The sequence below is a fragment of the Oryx dammah genome, unplaced genomic scaffold (assembly GCF_014754425.2).
Source record: "Oryx dammah isolate SB20612 unplaced genomic scaffold, SCBI_Odam_1.1 HiC_scaffold_24, whole genome shotgun sequence".
NCBI classification, from domain to species: domain Eukaryota; kingdom Metazoa; phylum Chordata; class Mammalia; order Artiodactyla; family Bovidae; genus Oryx; species Oryx dammah.
This window is the reverse complement of record NW_024070208.1, coordinates 50,229,131-50,253,083: the sequence shown is the minus strand read 5'-3', so window position 1 is coordinate 50,253,083 and position 23,953 is coordinate 50,229,131. Positions and strand designations below refer to the sequence as shown.

Genomic DNA, 23,953 nt, shown 5'->3' with positions numbered 1-23,953 from the left:
CATGTTGTTTCAGAGGTTGCACATGGAAAATGGGTTTTGCCTACTTCTAAAACTTGTCAGTTTACTTGTTGTTTTTCTCTCTGAGTGATATAGTAGAAAGTTGACCCTCCAGTCATAGTTTGGCTCATAATTGCTGCTATTTTTAAATGTTGGAATATTTCATTTAATGAACTATAGCTGTTTATGAAATAGGATACATTTTCAAAATGCTTTAAAGCTCAGTTCATAAACAATTAAAAAGTGAGTCCAAAGGAAAAGGCTTGACACATGTGTTACTAAATCATAATGTAGTAAAACTGAAAAAGCTATCTGTTCAAAAATGAGAGGACGGAGTCTTATATTCTTGTTGTTTGTCTGTTGCTTTTTCTCAAATTGAAGTTTTTCAAAAGAGGAATATTTACTAGTATATTAATTATTATTCTAAAAGAGAACTGTCTGTTAATATAAAGTGTGAGTTGAAAAAAAGTCCTTATTTTATGTTTTCTTCAGAATAAGAGCCATTGTCTTTATTTGTTAAAATGGGTGAGTTAACAATTGTGGTAGAGTAAATTTTAAAGTAAGCTTATTTTTCTTTGTGTTTAAGAAAAACTTATGGATAAAACACTCCTATAAGTAATATGTGTGACGGTGTGTTTTTAACAATGGAAATGGTTTGATATCCATCTAGATGCTTTCTCTATCGTGAGCCAATAGCCTGTTTGAAATAACCAGGCCAGTTGCCATATAAGTAGCAGCTAAAAAAGTAGCAGAAAGCAACATGGCCCATTTTTCTTGCCCACAAACTTGAACCCCATAATTTATCAGCCACATTTATAGTTTATCATCTTATAGTATAGAACTGAAGAACTGAAAGAGCCTTGATCAAATTCTATGACATTTACAAAATAACACAGCTAATGTAGGCTAATTGGTTTTATTCGTAATTTTACTTTTCACAAAGCTCTATCTTTAGGAAATAGTATTGAGCTCAAGAGCCTCACTTTAAAGTTGTCTTCCCTGAATTCAAATTGCTGCTCAGTTTTTTAACTGTGTAAATGTTGGCTACTTCAGCTACCAGAGCTTCAGTCTCTTTATCTATAAAGTTGAGCCAAATTAAGTGTCTACTTCATTAGAACTGTTGTAGGGATTAATGAGGTAATGCCTGATAGAATACATAATACATGGCACATGGTAAGCATTTGGTAATATTAGATGCAGCTATTAGTTTTATGATTGATATAGTTGGTATTGACAGAGCCACCAGAGATAGAAAACTATAATTGATATATATACACACACATATATGTGACATATATACACATGAGAATAAGTATTGCTTCTATGAAACAAGAGGGCCACCATAGATACAAAAGAGTCAGTTAAGAACAGGATAGAACTTTTATAACTTTCTGATAGTGAACATAAAAAGAGAAATTCAATAGAAGGCAATGAAAGTAAGTTGAAAAAAAATCTTCCAGAAAGTAAAGCAAAATGAGAAAGAAATGGAAAATAAGAGAACAATGTAAACAGTTAAAGAATCTGTCTGGAGGTCCAAAAGCCAAGGGGTAGGAGTTCCAGAAAGAAAATACATGCAGAAATTTTCGTAGAAATCATTGAAAAAATTTCTCAGAGCTATTGGACATGTTTCAAAATTTAATGAACTCAGGAAATACACAATAGAAAGACTGAACAAAGCCATGCCAAGGCGATTCATTGTGAAATTTCATAATGCCCAAGGGTAAACTTAGATTCTCCTCCATAGAGAAATAACAGGGTCGTAAGGGCCAGGTCACAATGACATTAGACTTCTGTACCAGAAGACACTTGAGCACTGCTAACATAGCCTGAAGGAATGTTTCCAAGCAGAACAGTATATTCAGCCCAACTATTAGTGTAGTATAAATAAAGAACAAAGGCATTTACAGACATATGTTGATAAATTAAAAAAAAAAAATACTTCCCAGTCTCCCTTTCTCAGAAAGCACCTGGAACCTATGTTCTGCTAAAATGAAGAAGTAAGCTGAAAAAGAGGAAGACATGGCCCAGGGAAACAGAAATTTCAACAGAAGATAGCATCAGAGGAAATTTCTAGGTTGATAGTGAAGGAGAATACTGGAAACATCTATTTGGCAAACCCGAAGTTCTACCAGTCCAGACTGGGACAGGAAGACAGAAGTCTCAAAAATGGTTTGCTCAAAGAAAAAGAAAAAATGTAATTGACACATTATGTGATGGATGCCCATAATATGGTTGTTGGTGCTATTGCCTCAGCTGTGTCTGAATCTCTGTGACCCTATGAACTGTAGCTCTCCAGGCTCCTCTGTCCCTGGGATTCTCCAGGCAAGAATACTAAAGTTGTAACCATTCCCTCCTCCAGGGGATCTTTCCGACCCAGGGATTGAACCCACGTCCTTTGCATCTCCTACACTGGCAGCCGAGTTATTTATGACCAGCACCACCTGGGAAGCCCTGATGGTGATAAATAAATGATAAACAAATAAATTAGTAGTAATAAATTAGTGATTACTCAGGTAGTTATGGGGCTTCCCTGGTGGCTCAGATGGTAAAGAATCTGCCTGCAATGCAGGAGACCTGGGTTCAGTCCCTGGGTTGGGAAGATCCCCTGGAGAAGGGAATGGCTATGCACTCCAGTATTCTTACCTGGAGAATTCCATGGACGGAGGAGCCTGGTGGACTACAGTCCATGGCATTGCAAAGAGTCAGACACGACTGAATGACTAACACTTTCACTCGTTTCAGGTGATTCTCTGAAAAACAAATTGTACAAGCTGTGAGTTGTATTAATAGTGAAATATATATGTAGCTCAGGTAGACAATATTTACAAGGTCTAAAAATCTAAGAACCAACTATTAGTTTAACTGAAACTTGTGATCTAAGTCTACTGGGAAAAGAAGGGAAGAGAGAATTGTGTATGGTGATGGGTAATGAAGGACTGATGTTGAAGCTGAAACTCCAATATTTTGGCCACCTGATGTGAAGAGCTGAATCATTTGAAAAAACCCTGATGCTGGGAAAGATTGAAGGTGGAAGGAGAAGGGGACTACAGAGGATGAGATGGTTAGATGGCATCACTGACTCAATGGACATGAATTTGGTTAAGCTCCGGGAGTTGGCGATGGACAGGGAGGCCTGGCATGCTGCGGTTCATGCGGTTGCAAAGAGTTGGACACGACTGAGCAACTGAACTGACTGACTGAATGAAGTTAGAATTCTAAAGTCTCATCTTCCAGAGTAGGAGGTCAATAGATAGTGCCTCAAGCTCCAATACTTTGGCCGCCTGATGTGAACAGCTAACTCATTGGAAAAAACCCTGATGCTGGGAAAGATTGAAGACAGGAGGAGAAGGGGACGACAGAGGATGAGATGGTTGGAAGGCACCACCGATTCAATGGTGAGGGACAGGGAAGCCTAGCGTGCTTGGGGGTTGCAAGTCCATGGGGTTGCAAAGAATTGGACACAACTTGACGACTGAACAACAAAAGCATTAAAATGAACAACAGAAGCATTAACATAAATTTAATTTCAAGTGCTTACTTTTGAAGAATGGGATTCAGTGTGTGAGAGACGGATCTGATGATTGTCATTTATCGTTATAAGTTTTGTAGTACAGTTTGACTATTTTTTTGGCTGTGCTGGGTCTTCGTTGAAGCACATGGGGGCTTCTACAATTGTGGCACGTGGGTTTAGATGCCCCTTGGCATTGTGGATCTTAGTTCCCCAACTGGGTCTCAAACTTGTGTCCCTGGCATTGGAAGGTGAATTCTTAACCACTAGACCACCAGGGAAGTCCCTAGTTTGACTTTTGAAACTTTGTGCAGGTATTACTTTGATTAAAAATTAAAGTGAAGCTTAATGCCTTTTCCCTCCCCACCAAATGAAACCCAAGAATGTTTGGAGACACTCTTTAATGTTGTAGAGCGCTATAAAAATATTGGGTGTTTTTTCATTGTGCAGAGTTACTGTCACACCGACTTGATGTATTTCTAGTTACTCTTTTCAGAACTTTCCCAAGTTATGTAGAACTTCTTAGTCTGTTATTTTGTCTCCTAAGACCTTCTATGTGATGTGGTTCCCAACCAGCCTTTCCATCTTCTTTTCTTCAATACTTGGCTTCAGTTTCTTCCTATGTAAAGTGGGGGAAATAGATGAGATGATCTCTTTGGTTCTTTTCTTAGATCATCTGTGAAATCCATACGAAGGGACTGTGTAAAAAGAAAGTAAAGAACCAATTCACCAATACCGAAGCAGACTTTTATCTAGTCTTCTGGAGAGAAGTGCTTTCCTGAAGTAGTTTTGTTTTATGGAATAATGAATGAAGATAAATCCAGACATTTTAGGATGCATTTTCTTTTTTTAACCTGTGCTTATTATCATCCTATAATGTAAATTATGATCTAGCTTATAGGGAGCTGTATGTAATAAGCCATTTTCTTTATAACTGTTGTGGTTTGTTGTGCTTTACTTTCCACGTGTGTTTACCTGTATGTGACATCACGTTCATGGAACTCTCTCATCTTATATGTGAATAATGTTTAACCTTGTAACCAAAGTCAATTCAGTAGCTTGGTCTGAGTATTTGGTTATCTGATGGCTGATTTAGAAATAATGGAAATAGATGGTGAACAGTTCTATTTACCATGCTGGAATGGCTGTTAATCAGTTCAGTTCAGTTCAGCTTAGTTGCTCAGTCATGTCCAGCTCTTTTGCGACCCCATGGATTGCAGCACGCCAGTCTTTCCTGTCCATCACCAGCTCCCAGAGCTTACTAAACTCATGTCCATCAAGTCAGTGGTGCCATCCAACCATCTCATCCTCTGTGATCCCCTTCTCCTCCCACCTTCAATCTTTCCCAGCATCAGGGTCTTTGCCAATGAGTCAGTGCTTTGCATCAAGTGGCCAAAGTATTGGAGTTTCAGCTTCAGCATCAGTCCTTCCAATGAACACCCAGGATTGATCTCCTTTAGGATTTACTGGTTGGATCTCCTTGCAGTCCAAGGGATTCTCAAAAGTCTTCTCCAGCACCACAGTTCAAAAGCATCAATTCTTCAGTGCTCAGCATTCTTTATAGTCCAACTCTCACATCCATATGACTACTGGAAAAACCAAAGTTTTGACTAGACGGAGCTTTGTTGGCAAAGTAATGTCTCTGCTTTTTAATATTCTGTCTAGATTGGTCATAACTTTTCTTCCAAGGAGCAAGCATCTTTTAATTTCCTGGCTGCAGTCACCATCTGCAGTGATTTTGGAGCCCCCCAAAATAAAGTCTCTCATTGTTTCTATTGTTTCCCCATCTATTTGCCATGAAGTGATGGGACCAGATGCCATGATCTTAGTTGTCTGAATGTTGAGTTTTAAGCCAACTTATTCACTCTCCTCTTTTCACTTTCATCAAGAGGCTCTTTAGTTCTTCCTTGCTTTTTGCCATAAGGGTGGTGTCTTCTGCATATCTGAGGTTATTGATATTTCTTCCAGCAATCTTGATTCCAGCTTGTGCTTCATCCAGTTCAGCATTTCTCATGATATACTCTGTATGTAAGTTAAATAAGAAAGATGACGGTATACAGCCTTGTCGAACTCCTTTCCCAAATTGGAACCAGTCTGTTGTTCCATGTCCAGTTCTAACTATTGCTTCTTGACCTGCATACAGATTTCTCAAGAGGCAGGTCAGGTGGTCTGATATTCCCATCTCTTTAAAGAATTTTCTACAGTTTGTTGTGATCCACACAGTCAAAGGCTTTGACATAGTCAATAAAGAAGTAGATGTTTTTCTAGAACTCTCTTACTTTTTCAATGATCCAGCGGATATTGGCAATTTGATTACTGGTTCCTCTGCCTTTTCTAAATCCAGCTTGAACATCTGGAAGTTCATGGTTCACATACCGTTGAAGCCTGGCTTGGAGAATTTTGAGCATTACTTTGCTAGCATGTGAGATGCGTGAAATTGTGCAGTAGTTTGAGCATTCTTTGGCATTGCCTTTCTTTGGGATTGAAACAAAAACTGCCCTTTTCCAGTCCTGTGGCCACTGCTGAGTTTTCCAAATTTGCTGGCATATTGAGTGCAGCACTTTCACAGCATCATCTTTTAGAATTTGAAATAGCTCAACTGGAATTCCATCACCTCCACTAGCTTTGTTGATAGTGATGCTTCCACTATCCACTTGACCTCTCATTCCAGGATGTCTGGCTCTAGGTGAGTGATCACACCATCGTGGTTATCTGGGTCATGAAGATCTTTTCTATAGTTCTTCTGTGTATTCTTGTCACCTCTTCTTAATATCTTCTTCTTCTGTTAGGTCCATATCATTTCTGTCCTTTATTGTGCCCATTTTTGCATGAAATGTTCCCCTGGTATCTCTAATTTTCTTGAAGAGATCTCTGGTCTTTTCCATTCTATTGTTTTCCACTCTTTCTTTGCACTGATCACTGAGGAAGGCTTTCTTATCTCTCCTTGCTATTCCTTGGAACTCTGAATTCAAATGAGTCTTTTTTTCCTTTTCTCCTTTACCTTTCACTTCTCTTCTTTTCTCAGCTATTTGTAAGGCTTCCTTAGATAACCATTTTGCCTTTTTGCATTTCTTTTTCTTGGGGGTGGTCTTGATCCCTGTCCCCTGTACAGTGTCAGGAACCTCCGTCCATAGTTCTTCAGGCACTCTATCAGATCTAATCCCTTGAATCTATCTGTCACTTCCACTGTATAATCATAAGGGATTTGATTCAGATCATACCTGAATGTCTAGTGGTTTTCCCTACTGTCTTCAATTTTATTCTGAATTTGGCAATAAGGAGTTTATGATCTGAGCCACAGTCAGCTCCCGGTTTTGTTTCTGCTGACTGAATAGAGCTTCTCCATCTTTGGCTGCAAAGAATATAATTAATCTGATTTCAGTATTGACCATCTGGTGATGTCCACGTGTAGAGTCTTCTCTTGTGTTGTTGGAAGAGGGTGTTTGCTATGGGCAGTGCTGCCAACAAATTTGAGTGAACCCCAAACGATGGATTTCATACTAACACAAACTGACAGCTGCCTTTTATAATTTTAAAGTAAAAATTCAAACCGTGTGAATGATTTAATTTTACTCTTCACACAGGGAGCTAACAGAATGAGAGGTCGGCTTGGAAGTGTGGACAGCTTTGAACGATCTAACAGTGTTGCTTCAGAGAAGGTACGCAAGTGGAGCTCTCCTTTTTTCTGCTGTTTCAACTTGGCAAAAACAAACACTAATATAGTATTACGCTTGCTTAGTTATTTTATTATGAGTCCTTTATGACTTCTAAAAAATAACTCATGAGCTTTTATTATTTCAAAGAAGATTTGTATATTAGCTCCTTTCTGTCAACTAAAAAAAGATCTACAACTTTAGAGTTGTGAGTTAAATTTTATTTGGGGCAAAATGAGGACTGTAGCCTGGGAGGCAGTATCTCAGATAGCTCTGAGAGACTGCTCCAAAGCAGCAGTGGGGAAAGTCAATATAAGGTTTTGGTGAAGGGGGAGTTCAATACCATAAGCACTCATTTTACAAAAGGGTTTTTGTTAGTCAGGAGGATCTGTTGTCACCATGAAGGGATTTAGTGCTTCTCTAGATATGAAGAGATGAAAGGATTGAGATAATAAAATCTGTTCCTAAAAACATCCCAGTATCTAAAGACCTCTCCCACCAGATTCCCTGGAGTACAGAGTGCCTCATTCACCCTGGACTCCCTCAGGGGCTGTTGAAGGTCAATAGCTATAGCAGCATGGGGTTCAATCTCCATCTGTCCTCCCCTTCTCCTCCTGCCCCCAATCCTTCCCAGCATGAGGGTCTTTTCCAATGAGTCAGCTCTTCGCATGAGGTGGCCAAAGTATTGGAGTTTCAGCTTTAGCAGTGAATGAACACTGTTTCCAATGAACACCCAGGACTGATCTCCTTTAGGATGGACTGGTTGGATCTCCTTGCAGTCCAAGGGACTCTCAAGAGTCTTCTCCAGCACCACAGTACAAAAGCATCAATTCTTTGGCGCTCAGCTTTCTTCACAGTCCAACTCTCACATCCATACATGACCACTGGAAAAACCATAGCCTTGACTAGACGGACCTTTGTTGGCAAAGTAATGTCTCTGCTTTTGAATATGCTATCTAGGTTGGTCATAACTTTCCTTCCAAGGAGTAAGCGTCTTTTAATTTCATGGCTGCAATCACCATCTGCTGTGATGTTAAGGCTTAGATATGGTCAATTACATCCTCCAACCCCATTGAAGGCACAGGCACGCACACACACACACACAAAAGCTGCTAAATGGTCATACTAGTAAAATACAGGTCTTTGACCTACTGGGGTCATACCAGTGATAGGTTGGTTGGGGTTACCTCTAATTTATTAACATGTATGACCTTAAATTCATGGGAATCCCAGGTTACACCTTTGTATCCATCCCTGTAGATATCAAGGCCATAAATTAGTACCACAAATCCACTGAGTTTCATACCAATCACTTTCTCTAAGGGTAATAACAGGCATAGTTCATAAAGTACCCAGCCTTGTCTCATAATTACTAGACTGATCATTTTTAGTATGATTTAACCATTCCCAACATAGAGGAGCCTTTAAACTTAAATGACCATAGTCTGGTGTTAACCATGAATTTAAGGTCATACATCTGAGATGCTGCCTCCTGGGCTGCAGTCCTCATTTTGCCCCAAATAAAACTTAATTCACAACTCTCAAGTCGTACATCTATTTTTAGTCGACATTTCTATCTATTCAACTGAAGCTTTCTCTTGGTGGGACAGAACACATTATTGGCTGACTAACTCTGTTCTCTCAGGCTTTTGACTGTTTGGAGATAGTATATTTTGGGGAACAGTATTGAACAACTATTGATCCAAAGCCATAGAAAAAGGAACTATATAATTGCTGTACTTACAGGGCGATCTTTTTAGCCTTTGTTCTCTCCTCATATTACTTCCCCCTCCTCTATGTTTAACCCTTTTAACTGCAACATTAGGCTCTTCTTTATCTCATAGACAATTCTCACTAGGTTTGGTTTCCTGTTTCCTGTAACATGTAACCTGAGGCAGATGCAACCTATTTGTTTTTAATGGAAAAATACTAAAATATTTTCACTAAACTTTTTGTCAGTAGAATTGAGGACAGTTATGAGTCCATGAGCCCTAACTCATGTTTATCAAGCTACAGATTTCTACAGCGGAGCCTGTTCTGGAGAGTATAAACAGCATACTTGTCTAAATTGAAAGATTTATGTTGCCGACCCATGCAGTATGAGAGGCATTCCGGCAGAGCTCACTTTTCATTCATTTCCTGTTTTTCATATCTTTAAAAATTTTTTTACCTCAGGGACCATGTAGTTAGAAACATCCACTGTGAGGGAAGATACTTAACAGGCTTTATTTTCCTGACGTCTTTGCCATGAGACTTGGACACTTAAGCGTTGTTATATTGTTTGACAGTACAGGAAGCATGCAACTGAGATGTCACGGAAATCAGTAGATATGTGAATACAGACTCCACCCTCTTTTGGTCAAGATCTCTTTTCATCTTTCTGGTAACAAGGAGCACAGTAGCTTTGTAGCATTTTACCATAAGGGGTGAGAGGGAAGAATACCTTTTCTTATCATCCCTTTCACTTTCTGGCCTATCTTTACGGATGCTGTCTTACAGCTGCTTATCAGAAGAAATGGGCTGTGGTGATAGTGATTAGGCTTCAGCATGGATTGAGTAAAAAAAAAAAAACAAAAACACAACAGTTTGTCATGACTCAGGAGGCAGAAGAGACACTCTGTCCCTTTTGAGCTGTGTCTGAACAGGTCTGCCATGATCCATGTAGGAAAGAAAGGCCTGACTTTTTGCATTTCAGGACTACTCGCCAGGAGACTCTCCGCCAGGGACCCCGCCAGCATCCCCCCTGTCCTCAGCTTGGCAGACGTTCCCTGAAGAGGATTCTGACTCCCCGCAGTTTCGAAGACGGGCCCACACATTCAGCCACCCACCTTCAAGCACGAAGAGGAAGCTGAATTTGCAGGATGGGAAGGCCCAGGGGGTTCGCTCCCCTCTTCTGAGGCAGAGCTCCAGCGAACAGTGCAGGTAAGTCCAAACCTCTCTCCAGAAACTGAAACCAGATTCTCCTGTCCCTGTGTTCTGACCACTGTGGAGTCAAGAGTTTTTGTGGCTTCCTGCTGTAGCCAGTGTTTAGTTTTCAGGGAGACCAGAAAAGTAAATTATCAAAAACCTTTGTCACTAAGGGAAGCAGGCAAGCTTTAAGGCATCCCCAAAGATCAGGGTTCAAACATTTTGGATGCAAGTATTTTTTTTCCTAGGAAAAATGCAGAAAACAAGATATCATGCCATTGTTTTATCTGAAAAACCTGCTGACAATACATGTTCCTCAGTGTCTCTATGAAGGCATTCATGAAGCAGCATATTTGAAAATAACATAGCTGAGCTTCCTGTAAGCTTACAATGAAAAACACAAAGGTAAAAAGAATCACTCATATTACCTTTATACATGGGGTAAAATTTGGCTGTTATTTAATTTCATAAAAATTATCACCAAATGTGAAAACTGTTAAAAATTTTATCTAGAATAAAATGATGTTTATAAAGAAGAATGCATATACCATAATTGACATGAGCATCCATTAGAAATTAACTCACATGATATTTAGGAAATACTTTAACAAAATAATTTAGCATTTGATTAGAGATAATAAAATTTACAATTGTAGAATGATTATACTTCTTATTATATAGTACAAATCAGAATTATATCCTAGGACTAATTTTGTTTCTCTTCTTTACCTATGAGTTTGGTTTAGGAAATAGTTTGACGGGGATTCCAGTCAGAGGGAAAAAAATAAAATCAGAACTCTAAGTAAAAAAGAAGATTAATTTTTAAATTAGTTGCTATTAAATTTACCAGCATTTCTTTTAAAAATATAATTGAATCCTCATTGTTTTTTTTTAATAATTTCATATTATAAACAAGATATTTAAGATATATAGAAATAGTAGAACTAATTATCCTCGGATTTTTCTTTTATGAAAAAGAACTAAGTATTCATGTATATAGCAAGCATTTTTTTTGATCATTTATATTTACCCAAGGCATTAAATATGTTTTTCCAGGAAAAGTTATTTTCAAGAATTTAAACATTAAAGGATAAATGATGTCTATATTTTCCTATGTTTTCCACATTTTGTAATGTATATACTCAAAGAATTTCTGTCAATATGAGAAGATGCTATTTATATCATGGTAAACATTTGCTATGAAAAGAATCTTCTGGAAAAAAATCTTTGTAGGTGACTTAAGGATTCAGATAAAACCATGGCTGCACAATTCTACAGGCTGTGAGAAAGAACATGGTCATTAACATTCATTAAGCCAAAGGTATTATGATGACTCCCAACAACCAAACATGTTGTTCTTAAATTTTTAGAAGCGTTTATATCTTTAAAATAATTAAGTCTTTGAACTACTGATAATCAGTTTTTCCTTCTGGAGCTTGTTTCCTGTAATTATTTGTGCTTTCCTACTTTTTCCCCTTGAAGGATATTTTGCAAGTCAAAATAAACACTTTTTGTCCTAAAATTGTTAAGAGCATTTTAGAGACAAACACATATGCTGAGAAACACTGCATAGATGAGGAATTCAGTTTGTGAAACAATGAACCAGGTCGTCATCATCTAATAGAGAACTGCATGCATATAAATTTTTTCCATATAAATTCAGCCTTGATTACAGTAATAGCAAGAACCTGTGTATATGCTATTTCATAATGAGTGAAGATTGTTCCAGAATATAACTTAAGACGAATTTGCTGTATTTTCTGTACTCAGCATCCTTCCACCAGCTCGGCACATGCACACGGAGTGTAATTCTTCCTCCAGTCTTCCAAGTCTTCACACTTCCTTCTCTGCCCCTTCCTTCACTGCCCCCTCTTTCCTGAAAAGCTTTTACCAGAATTCAGGTAGACTATCCCCACAGTATGAGAATGAAATCAGGTGAGATCAGTGTCCTCTGTTTGCAAAGCAACCTTTCTGCAGTGATATACTGATACGTTACTAAAAAGTGGCTAATTACTTTGAGTGACATGAATGCATCTGTGTGTTGTGCCTGTTCTAACTAGTTTCTAATATATTGGTTCCAGTTCCAATTAATTTGAAGAAAACCTTTACAAACAAGTGTTTCAAAGCTTTTTGATGACATGATTATCTTACTTTGGGGACTATATTTTTGTACTCTTTGTGTGTTTCTTTGCCTTGGGCCCCAGAGTCTGAGCTTTATTTTGTTTGGGGCAAGACCTATGCAAATATATACTAAGCAAACCTCCTCAATCATCTCTCTCTCTTTTTTATTTTTAGCTTCTCTGGATGTATAAAGCCACTTATTTAAATCGCTGTACTAAAGTAATGGATATTATATATTTTTATTATTAAGTATATAGAATATTTCCTAGGTGTTTCACTGATTTTGACGTAGACTGACTTACTTTTCTGAATCTCAGTGTAAGTCACATAATGGCTACAGGATCGTATTGATAACAACTCTTTCTGGCAGCATGAGGGATCTCTTGAATTCTGTAGATGTTCAGTTTTATTTTGTTTTTGTCCCCCAGTATTGAAAATGCATAACCTATTAAATCTTGTTCCTTGCTGTTATAACTACACAAAATTAAGTGTGGTGATTTTTTTTGAGAATTACCATTAGATAATTTTTGAAGTTCTGAATTCTTACTGATCTTGCAGATTCTCAGCGGGATATTCTAGCCTTTGGAAAGCAGTGGATTAAGCTAGAAATTCTCAAGGGGTTGTTGTTGGCTTAGAATTTTCTGAGATTCATTTTTATTTTTACGTGTAGCTTGAGCCATTCTTTTTTCTTGCTGTATAGTATTCCATTTAATACATCACAATTTATCCATTCTCTTGCTAGTGGATATTTGGGTTGTTTCTATTTTTTGATAATTGATAATTCTTGCAGTCAAGGAGAGGGATATGTGCTGTCAACCAGCCTGCATGCCACTAAAATCCTCTTGGGTGTTCTTTTGGCCTCCTTTCTTTTAGACATAGGGAATTTAAAAAGTTAGTATAATTAGGCAATGTGCATTAACTTGTTAAATTATAATAACCCTTGAATTATCTCTGAATGTCTTTTGTCCATGTATGACAAGCTCTTTTCATCCCAAGGCAGGCAACTAATATTGGATTAAAAAAATTTTGAATCTGAACTGTCCTTTGAGTTAGTACAAAATTATGCTGAAATATTGAGTTTCTATTGAAGAAAGTTGACAAAGAATTGATTTTAAAAGGCTTTTACAGACAACCTTATGTGAGAAGAAGAAAACCATAACAATTGCATTATGTATATGGAATATGCAATGAATTTAGAGAACTGATAGTTTAGATAATTGAGAACCAATAAAACATCTTACACGTTAACATTAAAAATTTCAGTCTACCTCAGCTCTATAGTTCTATCTGTTGATAAGAATATAGCATTTTCATTGACACCCATTTTCAGGTTCCTGCTGTTATGTTAAGGAGAACATCTAGAGAATTCCTGTTTTCTTCCAGAAACAGAACCATGTCTGAAGGTGACAATTAGGGACAGCCACCAAGAAGGTCAAGGATTAGCTGTGAATAGGTTTTAGAGTACAAAAGCAGTGACTATAAAAGATTATTATAGTTGTTAATTTCTGCTGAGGTGTGTGTATTATTCTTGTGCCAAGCTTACCTTAGCCCACTACACTTCCTTCTCATAGGAGCGTATTGAAGTCAGAGGGCAAATATTTAATTTTGCATTGAAAAAAATGTACCTCTTTGTGGTGATCTTATTTTAAATGCTATATTTAGACATATGGAAAACTTTTAAGTTTATAGGACCATTAAAAACATCCTATCTTCTGAAATTTGTAGTGTTTTCTCGGTTCTGAGGAATTCTAAAAAATCAGAGTGCACTTTCTGGTATGTTTTTGTTTCCTTTTTGTACAGTGTTTTGTAATTTGACAGCTTAGAATCAGTAGGCCAAAAAGACACTTAAAATTTCATTAAAGATTATGCCAGTTGTAAGCATCTGGCTCCATGGATTATCACAGTGAACCTCCCACATCACCCCCACTCAGTCAACACATGGAATGCTGCCAGCACCCTGGCAGCTCCTCCCATTTCCCCACCAAGCTCTACTCCTCGTCCTGACCTCAGGTACCATAGTTTAGTTTTGCCTGGTTTTGGACTTTCTATAAATGGAATGATACAGCATCAATTCTTTTATATCTGGCTTTTTTCACTGAATAATAGTTTATGAGATGTATTCTTTTATGTACTTCACTTTCTTCATTTGTATTGCTGAATGGTATTTCATTTACTACATCGCAATTCGTTCCTTTTCCAGTGGACAGGTAGGTTATTTCTAGTTTTTTGCTTTTTATAGAGTACTCTCCGTGGATAGGGGTTTCCCAGGTGATTCAGTGGTAAAGAAGACACCTGCAAATGCAGGAAATGCAGGAGACACAGGCTCTGTCCCTGGGTCAAAAAGATGTCCTGGAGGAGGAAACGGCAACCCACTCCAGTATGTGTGCCTGCAGAATTTCACGGACACAGGATCCCGGTGGGCTACCATCCATGGGATCACAGTGTTGGACACCACTGAGTGGCTGAGCATGCATGCACACTCCCTGGAGATTATCCATGTCTACATTGGTACTTACTTGTGCATTGTTAGTAACTATCTACACAGTAGCAAAATTGTTGGACAGAATTCACTCTTAATGGGTTTATTTCAATTAGTCAGTCACTTTGACATAAATTTACTACAGCCTTGGAGAGAGCCGTAGAACTTCCCTGGTGGCTCGAGGTTAAAGCGTCTGCCTCCAATGTGGGAGACCCAGGTTCGATCCCTGGGTCAGGAAGATCCCCTGGAGAAGGAAATGGCAATCCACTCCAGTATTCTTGCCTGGAGAATCCTATGGACAGAGAAGCCGAGTAGGTTACAGTCCACGGGGTCGCAAAGAGTCGGACACGACTGAGCGACTTCACCTTCACCTTGGAGAGAGTTTTTTTTTTTAATTAGTATTATAAAATAGCTTCAGATTTATAGGAAAATTGCAAAACTATTATGGAGAACTGCTAAATCTTTATCCATATTCATCCATTTTTAACATTTGCCACATTTGCTTTATCATTCTGTTTCCATGTATACATGCATACGTATATGCATATATATTTTGTTATTCTAAGCCATTTGTGAGTAGGTTGCAGATAACATGTCCCTTTACTCTGAATCCTTCAGTGTGTGTTTGCTAAGAATGAAGATATTCAAGAGTGTGGCTTTAAGCCAGGAATTTCTGAACTCTACATCTCTCATTGTCACTGGTTTCAGAGAAAACATCATATGCACACAATTACCATGATATCTGCAACTATTCAAAATAGAAAGGGACAGGGCCATAAAACTATGTAATATACTTTTCCTTTGAGTAGCTCATATCTTATTAGAGGCATAGTGTGGATCTAAATATTTACAGACTTCCTTGGTGGTTCAGATGGTAAAGGGTCTGTCTACAATGCAGGAGACTTGGGTTCGATCCCTGGGTTGGCAAGATCCCCTGGAGAAGGAAATGGCAATCCACTCCAGGACTATTGCCTGGAAAATCCCATGGACAGAGGAGCCTGGTAGGCTACAGCCCATGGGGTCGCAAAGAGTCGGACAAGACTGAGAGACTTCACTTCAAAGTATAGAGTAGGTTAACACATAGGTTAGCAAATACTATTTAAAGAACATGATCATTTGAAATTTGAAATTCAGATTAGGCATCCTTCTCCAGGACCACTATTTTTAATTATTATAAACATGTAGATTATTGTTGTTAAGCAGGCTGAGAAAAAGAAGCCAAGATACTTTTAATATCATGGTTTACTTAGAAGTAGGTTCATTTGTACAACAGTGAAATGCTAAAGGAAAGGGGGTATATATATTTTTTGTTTTACCTTACTTCAAGTTAGTTCTTAAAAATTTGATATTATTTCATTTTGTAGTAGCTGAAATATAATTATGCATAATCTGATGGTATATTTACATAATGTCCATTTAGCAAATATAATATATCCTTTATAAACAAGCACTTGTTTCCTCCTTATTGTTGCTTCTCAGCTTCTGAGCCTATATTTGAAAAATTTATATTGAAATTCACTGGTCAAATGATAGTCATTTCATCTACTTCTAAAACTTTTCAGTGACAAAATAGGTTTTTGCTGACAAGTACTTTGCGGTGTAGTTTGGTTCTATAGTTTTCTCATAGTATCTGATAAAAATAGTGTAATTACTCATGGTACAGTATTGAAATTACTTGTACTTTATTGCTGTCTTATGGGAATGCCTTTTTATCCTAAATCCTGGTTTTGGACATCACTCTTTTTCTGTGCTAATGCCGTTCCTTGTTTTCCTGTGGTACTAGACAAGACACTGCTTCAGAATCAAGGTGATTAGAGGTCTAAATATTTTCATTTACAAAGTTATTAATTCTTCTAACTGATTATTACCAGTCACTTAAAAAATCAGTTTTGTCTGTCTTCTCCATGCATGCCATCCTTCCAGTGATGTGAGGGGTATATAGTAGGGGGGAAATGACTCTGGATGTAATCAAGATTATGAATAATCATATGAAAGATTGGTTGTAAACAAATCCTGTTTCTACTCTATTCCACGTTGACATTTCCTTAGGACTCTGCTGTGGCCCTCAGTAGAGATTAATTCAAATTTGAAACTAATGGAAGTAAGTAAATTTGCTAGTTTGGAGGTACATATGGACATTTAAGGAGTTTATTTCAAATCCCAAGTAGATGCAGAAATAAGAATCCTAAAAGAAATCAAATCTGGTTTTCACTGAAAAATATTCTTAGTCTATTTCTGTTCATCTTAATTGCTGACACATGGGTTACTTTGAGACACTGCTGTGGCCTTCCAGACCTCCCACTGGGCTGGACACAGGAAAACACCTACTTCCTTTTTATGGAAGTCTGACCACATCTGTGATGACATTTCTTCCTCCTCACAGACATGCTTTTTGTGGTAAATGTCCAGAATCACTGCCGAATAGCTTAACTGAAAATGATTATTCTTTCCTAGTTTCTATGCTTTGCTCATATCACAAGCCCAGTGGAAAACAGACATTCCTATCTTCCTGTTGGGGTCACTGACATTTAGATTTCTTTCTAATGGGAGTTAAAATCCAGTATAAAAGATTGGGCTAGCATGAGATGTTCAAAGAAAAAAAATTATTTGGGGCCACACTGATAAGATAAAAAGTGACTGAGACTTGTAATTGACCTACATTTTTAAATGGTTGCATATAAGACCATTTCAGTAATATTTCTTATCTACTTCCAAAAGCCTAACGAAAATGTTAAGATTTTCTGTGTCCTTCTAGAAGGTTCTACTATAGGCATGGAAGTAGGTCTGTGTTTTACCTTAGTGGTCATCTGGCCTATTATTTTATATATGGTTAGACTGAACCCCAGAAATGTTTAATATCTTGCTTGATATAACTTATATAACATTAAGTTATAAGAATGTGAGTAAGCAAATGAGCTCCCTAGAGATATTTAAAATTCCAGTGCAAAGAACTTAATTAAAATTTTTTTTTCATTCAATCTAGAGTTTAGGAAATAAAATTCTTTGTTCATTTTCTTTTTTTGTTTTACACATTGATGAATCTATCTCATTTGATTCAGCTTAATTGATTTCTACTCGATCAGCTCATTCTCAGTTTTATTTAATTAGTAAAGATATTCCATAGGATGATAGATGGGTACCTAGTTGAAACCAGGGCTTACATAAGCTATTAGTCCACCTAAAGTAATTATGAATTAAATCGTACTATGGGCCTTGTGGGAAAAACTCTCAAATTGCAATACCGTATTATTCCATGCAGCCTTTCTTGAGGCATTTACAAAGAGAAAGCCTTTTCAGATTTCTGTTAAATGGTTTTCTTTTTGTTGTTATTGTTTAGTAGATTAGTTGTGTCTGACTCTTTTGCGACCCCATGGACCTACCAGGATCCTCTGTCTATGGGATTTCTCAGGCAAGAATACTGGAGTAGGTTGTCATTTCCTTCTCCAATATATGTTGGTATATATATTAATGTGTTTTCTATTTGATCCTCCTATTTAAAAATTAAAAAGTGTTTACATTTTGAAATCCAGTGGTTTCAAAACAAAACGAAGTGAGACATTTACATAAATGAACACATAATATAGTAATACTCTATAATAATGTAAAATGACATTATTCCATTGAAAAAAAAAAGGAAAGAGAAGTGCTGACATAAAGACTTAATGCTAACTACAGACTGATATTTTACCCTAGAAATACAGGGTAACCTGGGAGTCCTAACAGCTTTATTTTTATGAACCAGTAGGGCTTTGTCTGAACTAATGCAAAGGGTATTTACCTTGACATAGTAAACTATAGAGCCTAAGTGTCTGGATTCTGGATTGCCTAGGTTTGAATCCTGACTCCCCCACTATATCCCTGAGACTGTTGGCAAATGACAGCTTCTTTCTGCCTCAGTTTTCTCACTAAAAATAGGAATTGTAATACCATCTACCCCATAAAGTTGCTGTGAGGTTGAAATGAGTTCATACTTATGAAATGCCTAGAACAGTGTCTGGCACATGGTATGTCTATTTGTTTTAGCTTTATTATTACTATAAAAAATACATGTTGTTTTGTTTTTAATTTTACTCCAAAGGTGGACATTACCTAGGATTACTTAAAGGAGAAACTGAAGTGAAAACTAATATTGTAGTAAAAAAAACAAAAAGCAAAAAACAAACAAAAATTAAAAATTTCAAACAAAAACTTACCCCCTCAGCCCAGTGAAGTTTCCAAAGTGAGAGAAATAATTTTTTTTTAATATTTTCTTTTTACCTGTGGTTTTGGTGACATATTTAAGGAGCCTTAATCTAACTCAAAATCTTGAAGATTTACTCATATATTTTCTTCTATGAGTTTCATAATTGTTTTACATTTTTTAATTGAAGGGTAATTGCTTTACAGAATTTTGTGGTTTTCTGTCATACATCAACAAGAATCAACCATAGGAGACTAAGAATTTTGATGCACACGGTTTTGATTCTTAAAATTACTGCCTTAGGAATGTTAGGTTGCTGATTAAATCTGAATCAAAAAGTAAAGTGCCATAAGCTGCACATACGCACTGCCTGTTGAAACTCTTTTCTGGACCCGGACTTCTGGATACATGTTTTTCTTAGTAGATGAAGCACAGCAATTTTTGCCTTATCTTGGCCACCAAACTGCTTTTTCAGGATGTCATTTTCTAGTACGTGATAAAGGGTCAATGGTCTGTTATATAAGTTCTTCCTTTTCATATAACATTATGTTATATTTTGACAGTTAATTTTTGGCTTATTACTGGCCATTAAATTCCAGACAAATGAGGAAAATGTGTCTTTTTGGTAGTTTGTCTAGATTACAGAATTTTAAGTTTTAGATATTATGAAATTTTCAAATTTGTAACAGCCAGCTGATATAAGGGTACATTATGCACCAGTTTTATAACCTATTCCCCCAAAATTGTATATTTTACAGACAATAATGAAAATGACATGAGTCTTCTCAATTGTACTTTTAGTACTACCCAGACACTTGCTTTGTTATTAACACTGAATTTGAAAAGATCTTTTTAATTCCAGCATTAAAATACAAAAGTTTCAGAATCCCTTTGCTTTGGTTTATTCTAATTTTGTTGTTAGATATACTAAGCATTAAAAGAAACTACTATTTATTGAACACTTATCCTGTGAGGCATTGAAATTGTTGCTTTTACATAAGTCACTTAGCTTCCTAGGATTAACTTATAAATTGGATACTCTTATGTCAATGTGTTACCATCTGGAAAAAAAGATGCCTTATGTTGTTTATTATGTATTATCATTGTTAGTCCTTACCATTAACACCTTAGTCTGTGCTTTTGGGAAATGAAGCTATTAGAACTTTTTGCCAGAAAAACTTGAAAATCATGACTATCAACAAAAGATTTTAAGAAGGTAGATCTCTTATTTATTCCTGACCTGTCAAGGAATTTATTCCTGACAAGCCAAGCCAACATGAGTTTGATTAAACTCCGGGAGATAGTGAAGACCAGTCCCTGGGGTCATGAAGAGCTGGAGACCACCGAGTAACTGAACAACAGCAGCAATATCAATGTATATTTGTTCAGTTTGTTGTTCAGTTGCTAAGTCGTGTCCAATTCTTTCGGAGAAGGCAATGGCACCCCACTCCAGTACTCTTGCCTGGAAAATTCCATGGACAGCCTGGTAGGCTGCAGTCCATGGGGTCGCAAAGAGTCGGACACAACTGAACGACTTCCCTTCACTTTTCACTTTCATGCACTGGAGAAGGAAATGGCAACCCACTCCAGTGTTCTTGCCTGGAGAATCCCAGGGACGGGGGAGCCTGGTGGGCTTCTGTCTATGGGGTCACACAGAGTCGGACACAACTGACGTGACTTAGCAGTAGCAGTCCAATTCTTTGTGACCTTGTGGACCATAGCACTCCAGGCTCCTCTGTCCATGAAATTTACCAGGCAAGAATACAGGAGTGGTTTGCCATTTCCTTCTCCAGGGTTTCTTCCTGCTCCAGAAATCGAACCCACATCTCTTGCATTGGCAGGTGGGTTCTTTACCACTGAGCCACCAGGGAAACCCCTTTTGTTGAGGGCTTACCATTAATTACCAGTTGCTATACTAGGAGCTAGAAATACATCCTTGAGTTGGGCATTTAACACATAACTGCCAAACAGTTATACAAATAGTGTTATACAAATGAAGATACAGGGTACAGTTAAGAATGTTTCTTAGGATATAGCTATTATATATAGAATTAATTATCGTTCCCAAAAGGAAAATATTGAATTAAGGCTTTCCAAAGGGGAAGTAAAGGTGGACATATTCAGTCAGTATTACAGAGAGTGGTGAACTGTGGACTCACATTAAGGTTATAACATTATCCAGGATACATAACAAAATGGGCTTGACTCTACTGGGATGTGCATCAGCTACTTCCTGTCTGTGAAGTAGCTCAAAAGTATGTCTTTTTCCTAACCTTAATTTACCTAATCTAGAAAGATAGATCAAGATTAGAAACAACTGAATGACCTGATAACTGTTAGTATGGATATGCAAAGTAAATACAAATACGACAGACAAGGGCTGACTGGCTCTTCTGAATTCTGATTGTCTCAGCCTTAGGGAGTTCCTCTGAGTTTGTGAGTGAGGTGGTGGCTTTTCTAGCTGAGTTTCATTTCTGCACTAACTACTAACACTGCTTGGTTCCATCAGAAATTTCGCACCTTCACTTGTTGGAATCACCACATGCAAATATTGTTCATCATTCTCTCAGGAAGCTCAGAGACTTTAAAATGTAAAAAAGCAAAATATTCCCACCACCATGAGTGGCAACAGTTACTGCATGGTGTTTTGGCTGCTAACATAATTGGTCTCAAAAGTTAAGTTTGAGTCATAATGACCTTCTAAAAAAAAATGACCTTTTCCTGCAGATAGCCCCAGCAGAATTTAGAGTACTCTTTTCTAGAAAATGAAATTCTTAGAGCAGACCAGCATTACTGTATGTTCATATTACAAAGCATTAAGGTAGAAAGATGTGACATCCCCAACTGCCTCCCTCACCCCTGCATCCCTAAGAAAGTTAAGGAAAGTGATTCTGGTGTCAAATAATTTAAGCAAGTTAGGGAATTTCTGTATACCATTGCCTTTGGTGAGTCACAGTGCATGCCTGCATACTATGGTCTCTAAGAAGTCCTGCTCTAAAGAAATCTGTTTAGTATTTTTAAATGTAACCTATCCAGTTGATTTGGCCACAGTTTTTTCTTTAATATATCACTTAACAGTAATCCCAAGGTTGACTGTCCTATCTTTGTTCAGGTTACTTTCTATCATGATCCAACTATTGATGGTTAACACTTTTGAGATGGATTGTAACAGTTACAAGCAACTAGAAGCTATCTTATCAGTCCGTTCTATAAAAACTATTAAGAAAAGCTCTTTATGATCCTTTAATAAAGAATTTACAATGTTTAGAATATACTACTAATTAAAATTCTTTCAGCAAATGATGAGGTCATTAGTTAAGCAGCCTTTGCTACTCTGTATAAGCGCTTCTATTGCTCAGGATAGAACTTGGAGTGGTTGGCTCCTATGGAAAGAGTAGAAACAGGTGAGCTTCTGATAGGTGGGCTGTGCCTGGACTGCACCTGTCCCGGGATGTCGTGGCCTGGGTGATCCGTGTGCCTCGCGATGCATTGCTCCATGTTGCCTGTGGCTTGTGCTTGCCCCTGGTAGAACTTGTGAATGGCTTGTGCTACCCTTTTGTTATGAAAGATCACGTTCCGCAGTTTCCTTTACAAGTTATCTATTTCTGTGTTTTCCACAGTGATGGAGAGGGGAGAAAAAGGACGTCCTCCACCTGCAGCAATGAGTCCCTAAACGCTGGAGGAACCCCTGTCACACCTCGCCGAGTTTCCTGGCGGCAGCGCATATTCCTCAGGGTTGCCTCGCCCATGAGCAAATCTCCCTCCGCGATGCAGCAGGGTTCGTTCGCCAGTCACTTACCTCTCACTACTGTCGTAGACTGGGCAATGGAAGGCGATGCTTTTTGTACAAAGAGAATTAAATGATTACAGTAGAGAAGTAACGTCTCTATGTGACCTGGGAGCTAGTGGATATCGAGATAGTCATGTATCATTAGAACCTGTTAGACATATAGTGAATGCTGTTGAACGAAGGTAGGAAGGAAGGAAGGAAGGAATTTCCAAAACCTGTTTGGGGGCCTACTTCGTCATGCAGAGGGAACTAAGAGTAGTGATAGAAAAGAAGTCAGAGATCTTTTTATTTTTGGAAGAGCAGCATTTTTTTACGAGTCACACAAAACAAAGTCACATAGAAACACTGAACGATATAGAAGTGTATGTAGGTACGCTCGGTAGACATCACCCAGCAGCTCTCTTTCCATATTAGACCTATAAGAAATGAAAGCAAAATATACGAGGGGGCAAAGTAAGTGTAACAAAGAACAGAAAGATTTAACGATGATGAGAACACTAAAATAATACTAAAGAGAATTTGAGAGAGAAATGAATAAATAACTTTCATGGGAGATTGTAACATACTCCTCTCTGAAACTTAAGTCTAGAGAAATTAAACATAGATAATATTTGAGAAACACAATTGAACAAGCTTGATCTGATATTTGTATAGAACCTTGTCACCTATAGAGAAAATTTATTTTCAGCACACATGGAGTAGTTGTAAAAATTATTTATGTACTTGGCTGTAAAGATTTTTAAATGAATTCCACATAATCTTGATTATTCATACTATATTCTCTGATCACACTGCAGAAGGAAAAAAGGAAGGAAAGGAGGAAAGGAAGAGGAAGAATTAGAGGATAACTAATAAATTTCATGTGTTTAGAAACCGAAAACTGTTTTCCTAGAAACTAGAAAATATGATTGGATCCCTAGGTGTAAAAATTGAGTGATATTTAGAGGGCAGTTCTAAAACCAAGAAAGCAAAATTCAAACATACTAAGTTTTAATTTCATACAGTAAGATTTTTAAAAAATTATTAAGGAAGTAAATAGTAAGAGTAGTGAAGTTGCTCTGTCGTATACAACTCTTTGCAACCCCGTGGGCTATAGCCTACCAGGCTCCTCTGTCCATGGGATTTTCCAGGCAAGAGTACTGGAGTGGGCTGCCATTTAGGGAAGAGGTCAGTTAATAAAGAAAACAACCCAAGAAAACAACGTTTCTAGAGGCAAAATTAACTCTGCTAGGGTGGTCAGAGAATGTCTTTCAAAAAAAGTTAAGTATTTTATTTAAACTCATTGCTGGGAGAAACATCTTTTGAAAAGAGGGACCAG

General features: G+C 37.5%; 1 protein-coding gene across 2 annotated transcripts in view; it reads left to right on the top strand.

The window, feature by feature from the left end:
• Positions 1-23,953, top strand: part of TBC1D4 (TBC1 domain family member 4) — a 219,384-nt gene that overhangs the window by 160,962 nt on the left and 34,469 nt on the right. Inside the window, exons 9-12 of one of the 2 annotated variants that reach the window (XM_040266874.1) lie at positions 7,090-7,164; positions 9,854-10,080; positions 11,836-12,000; positions 22,466-22,623. In XM_040266874.1, coding sequence (XP_040122808.1) covers positions 7,090-7,164; positions 9,854-10,080; positions 11,836-12,000; positions 22,466-22,623 — 625 coding nt within the window. The remainder of the gene's footprint in view (positions 1-7,089; positions 7,165-9,853; positions 10,081-11,835; positions 12,001-22,465; positions 22,624-23,953) is intronic. The other variant, XM_040266876.1, reaches the window with a different exon arrangement.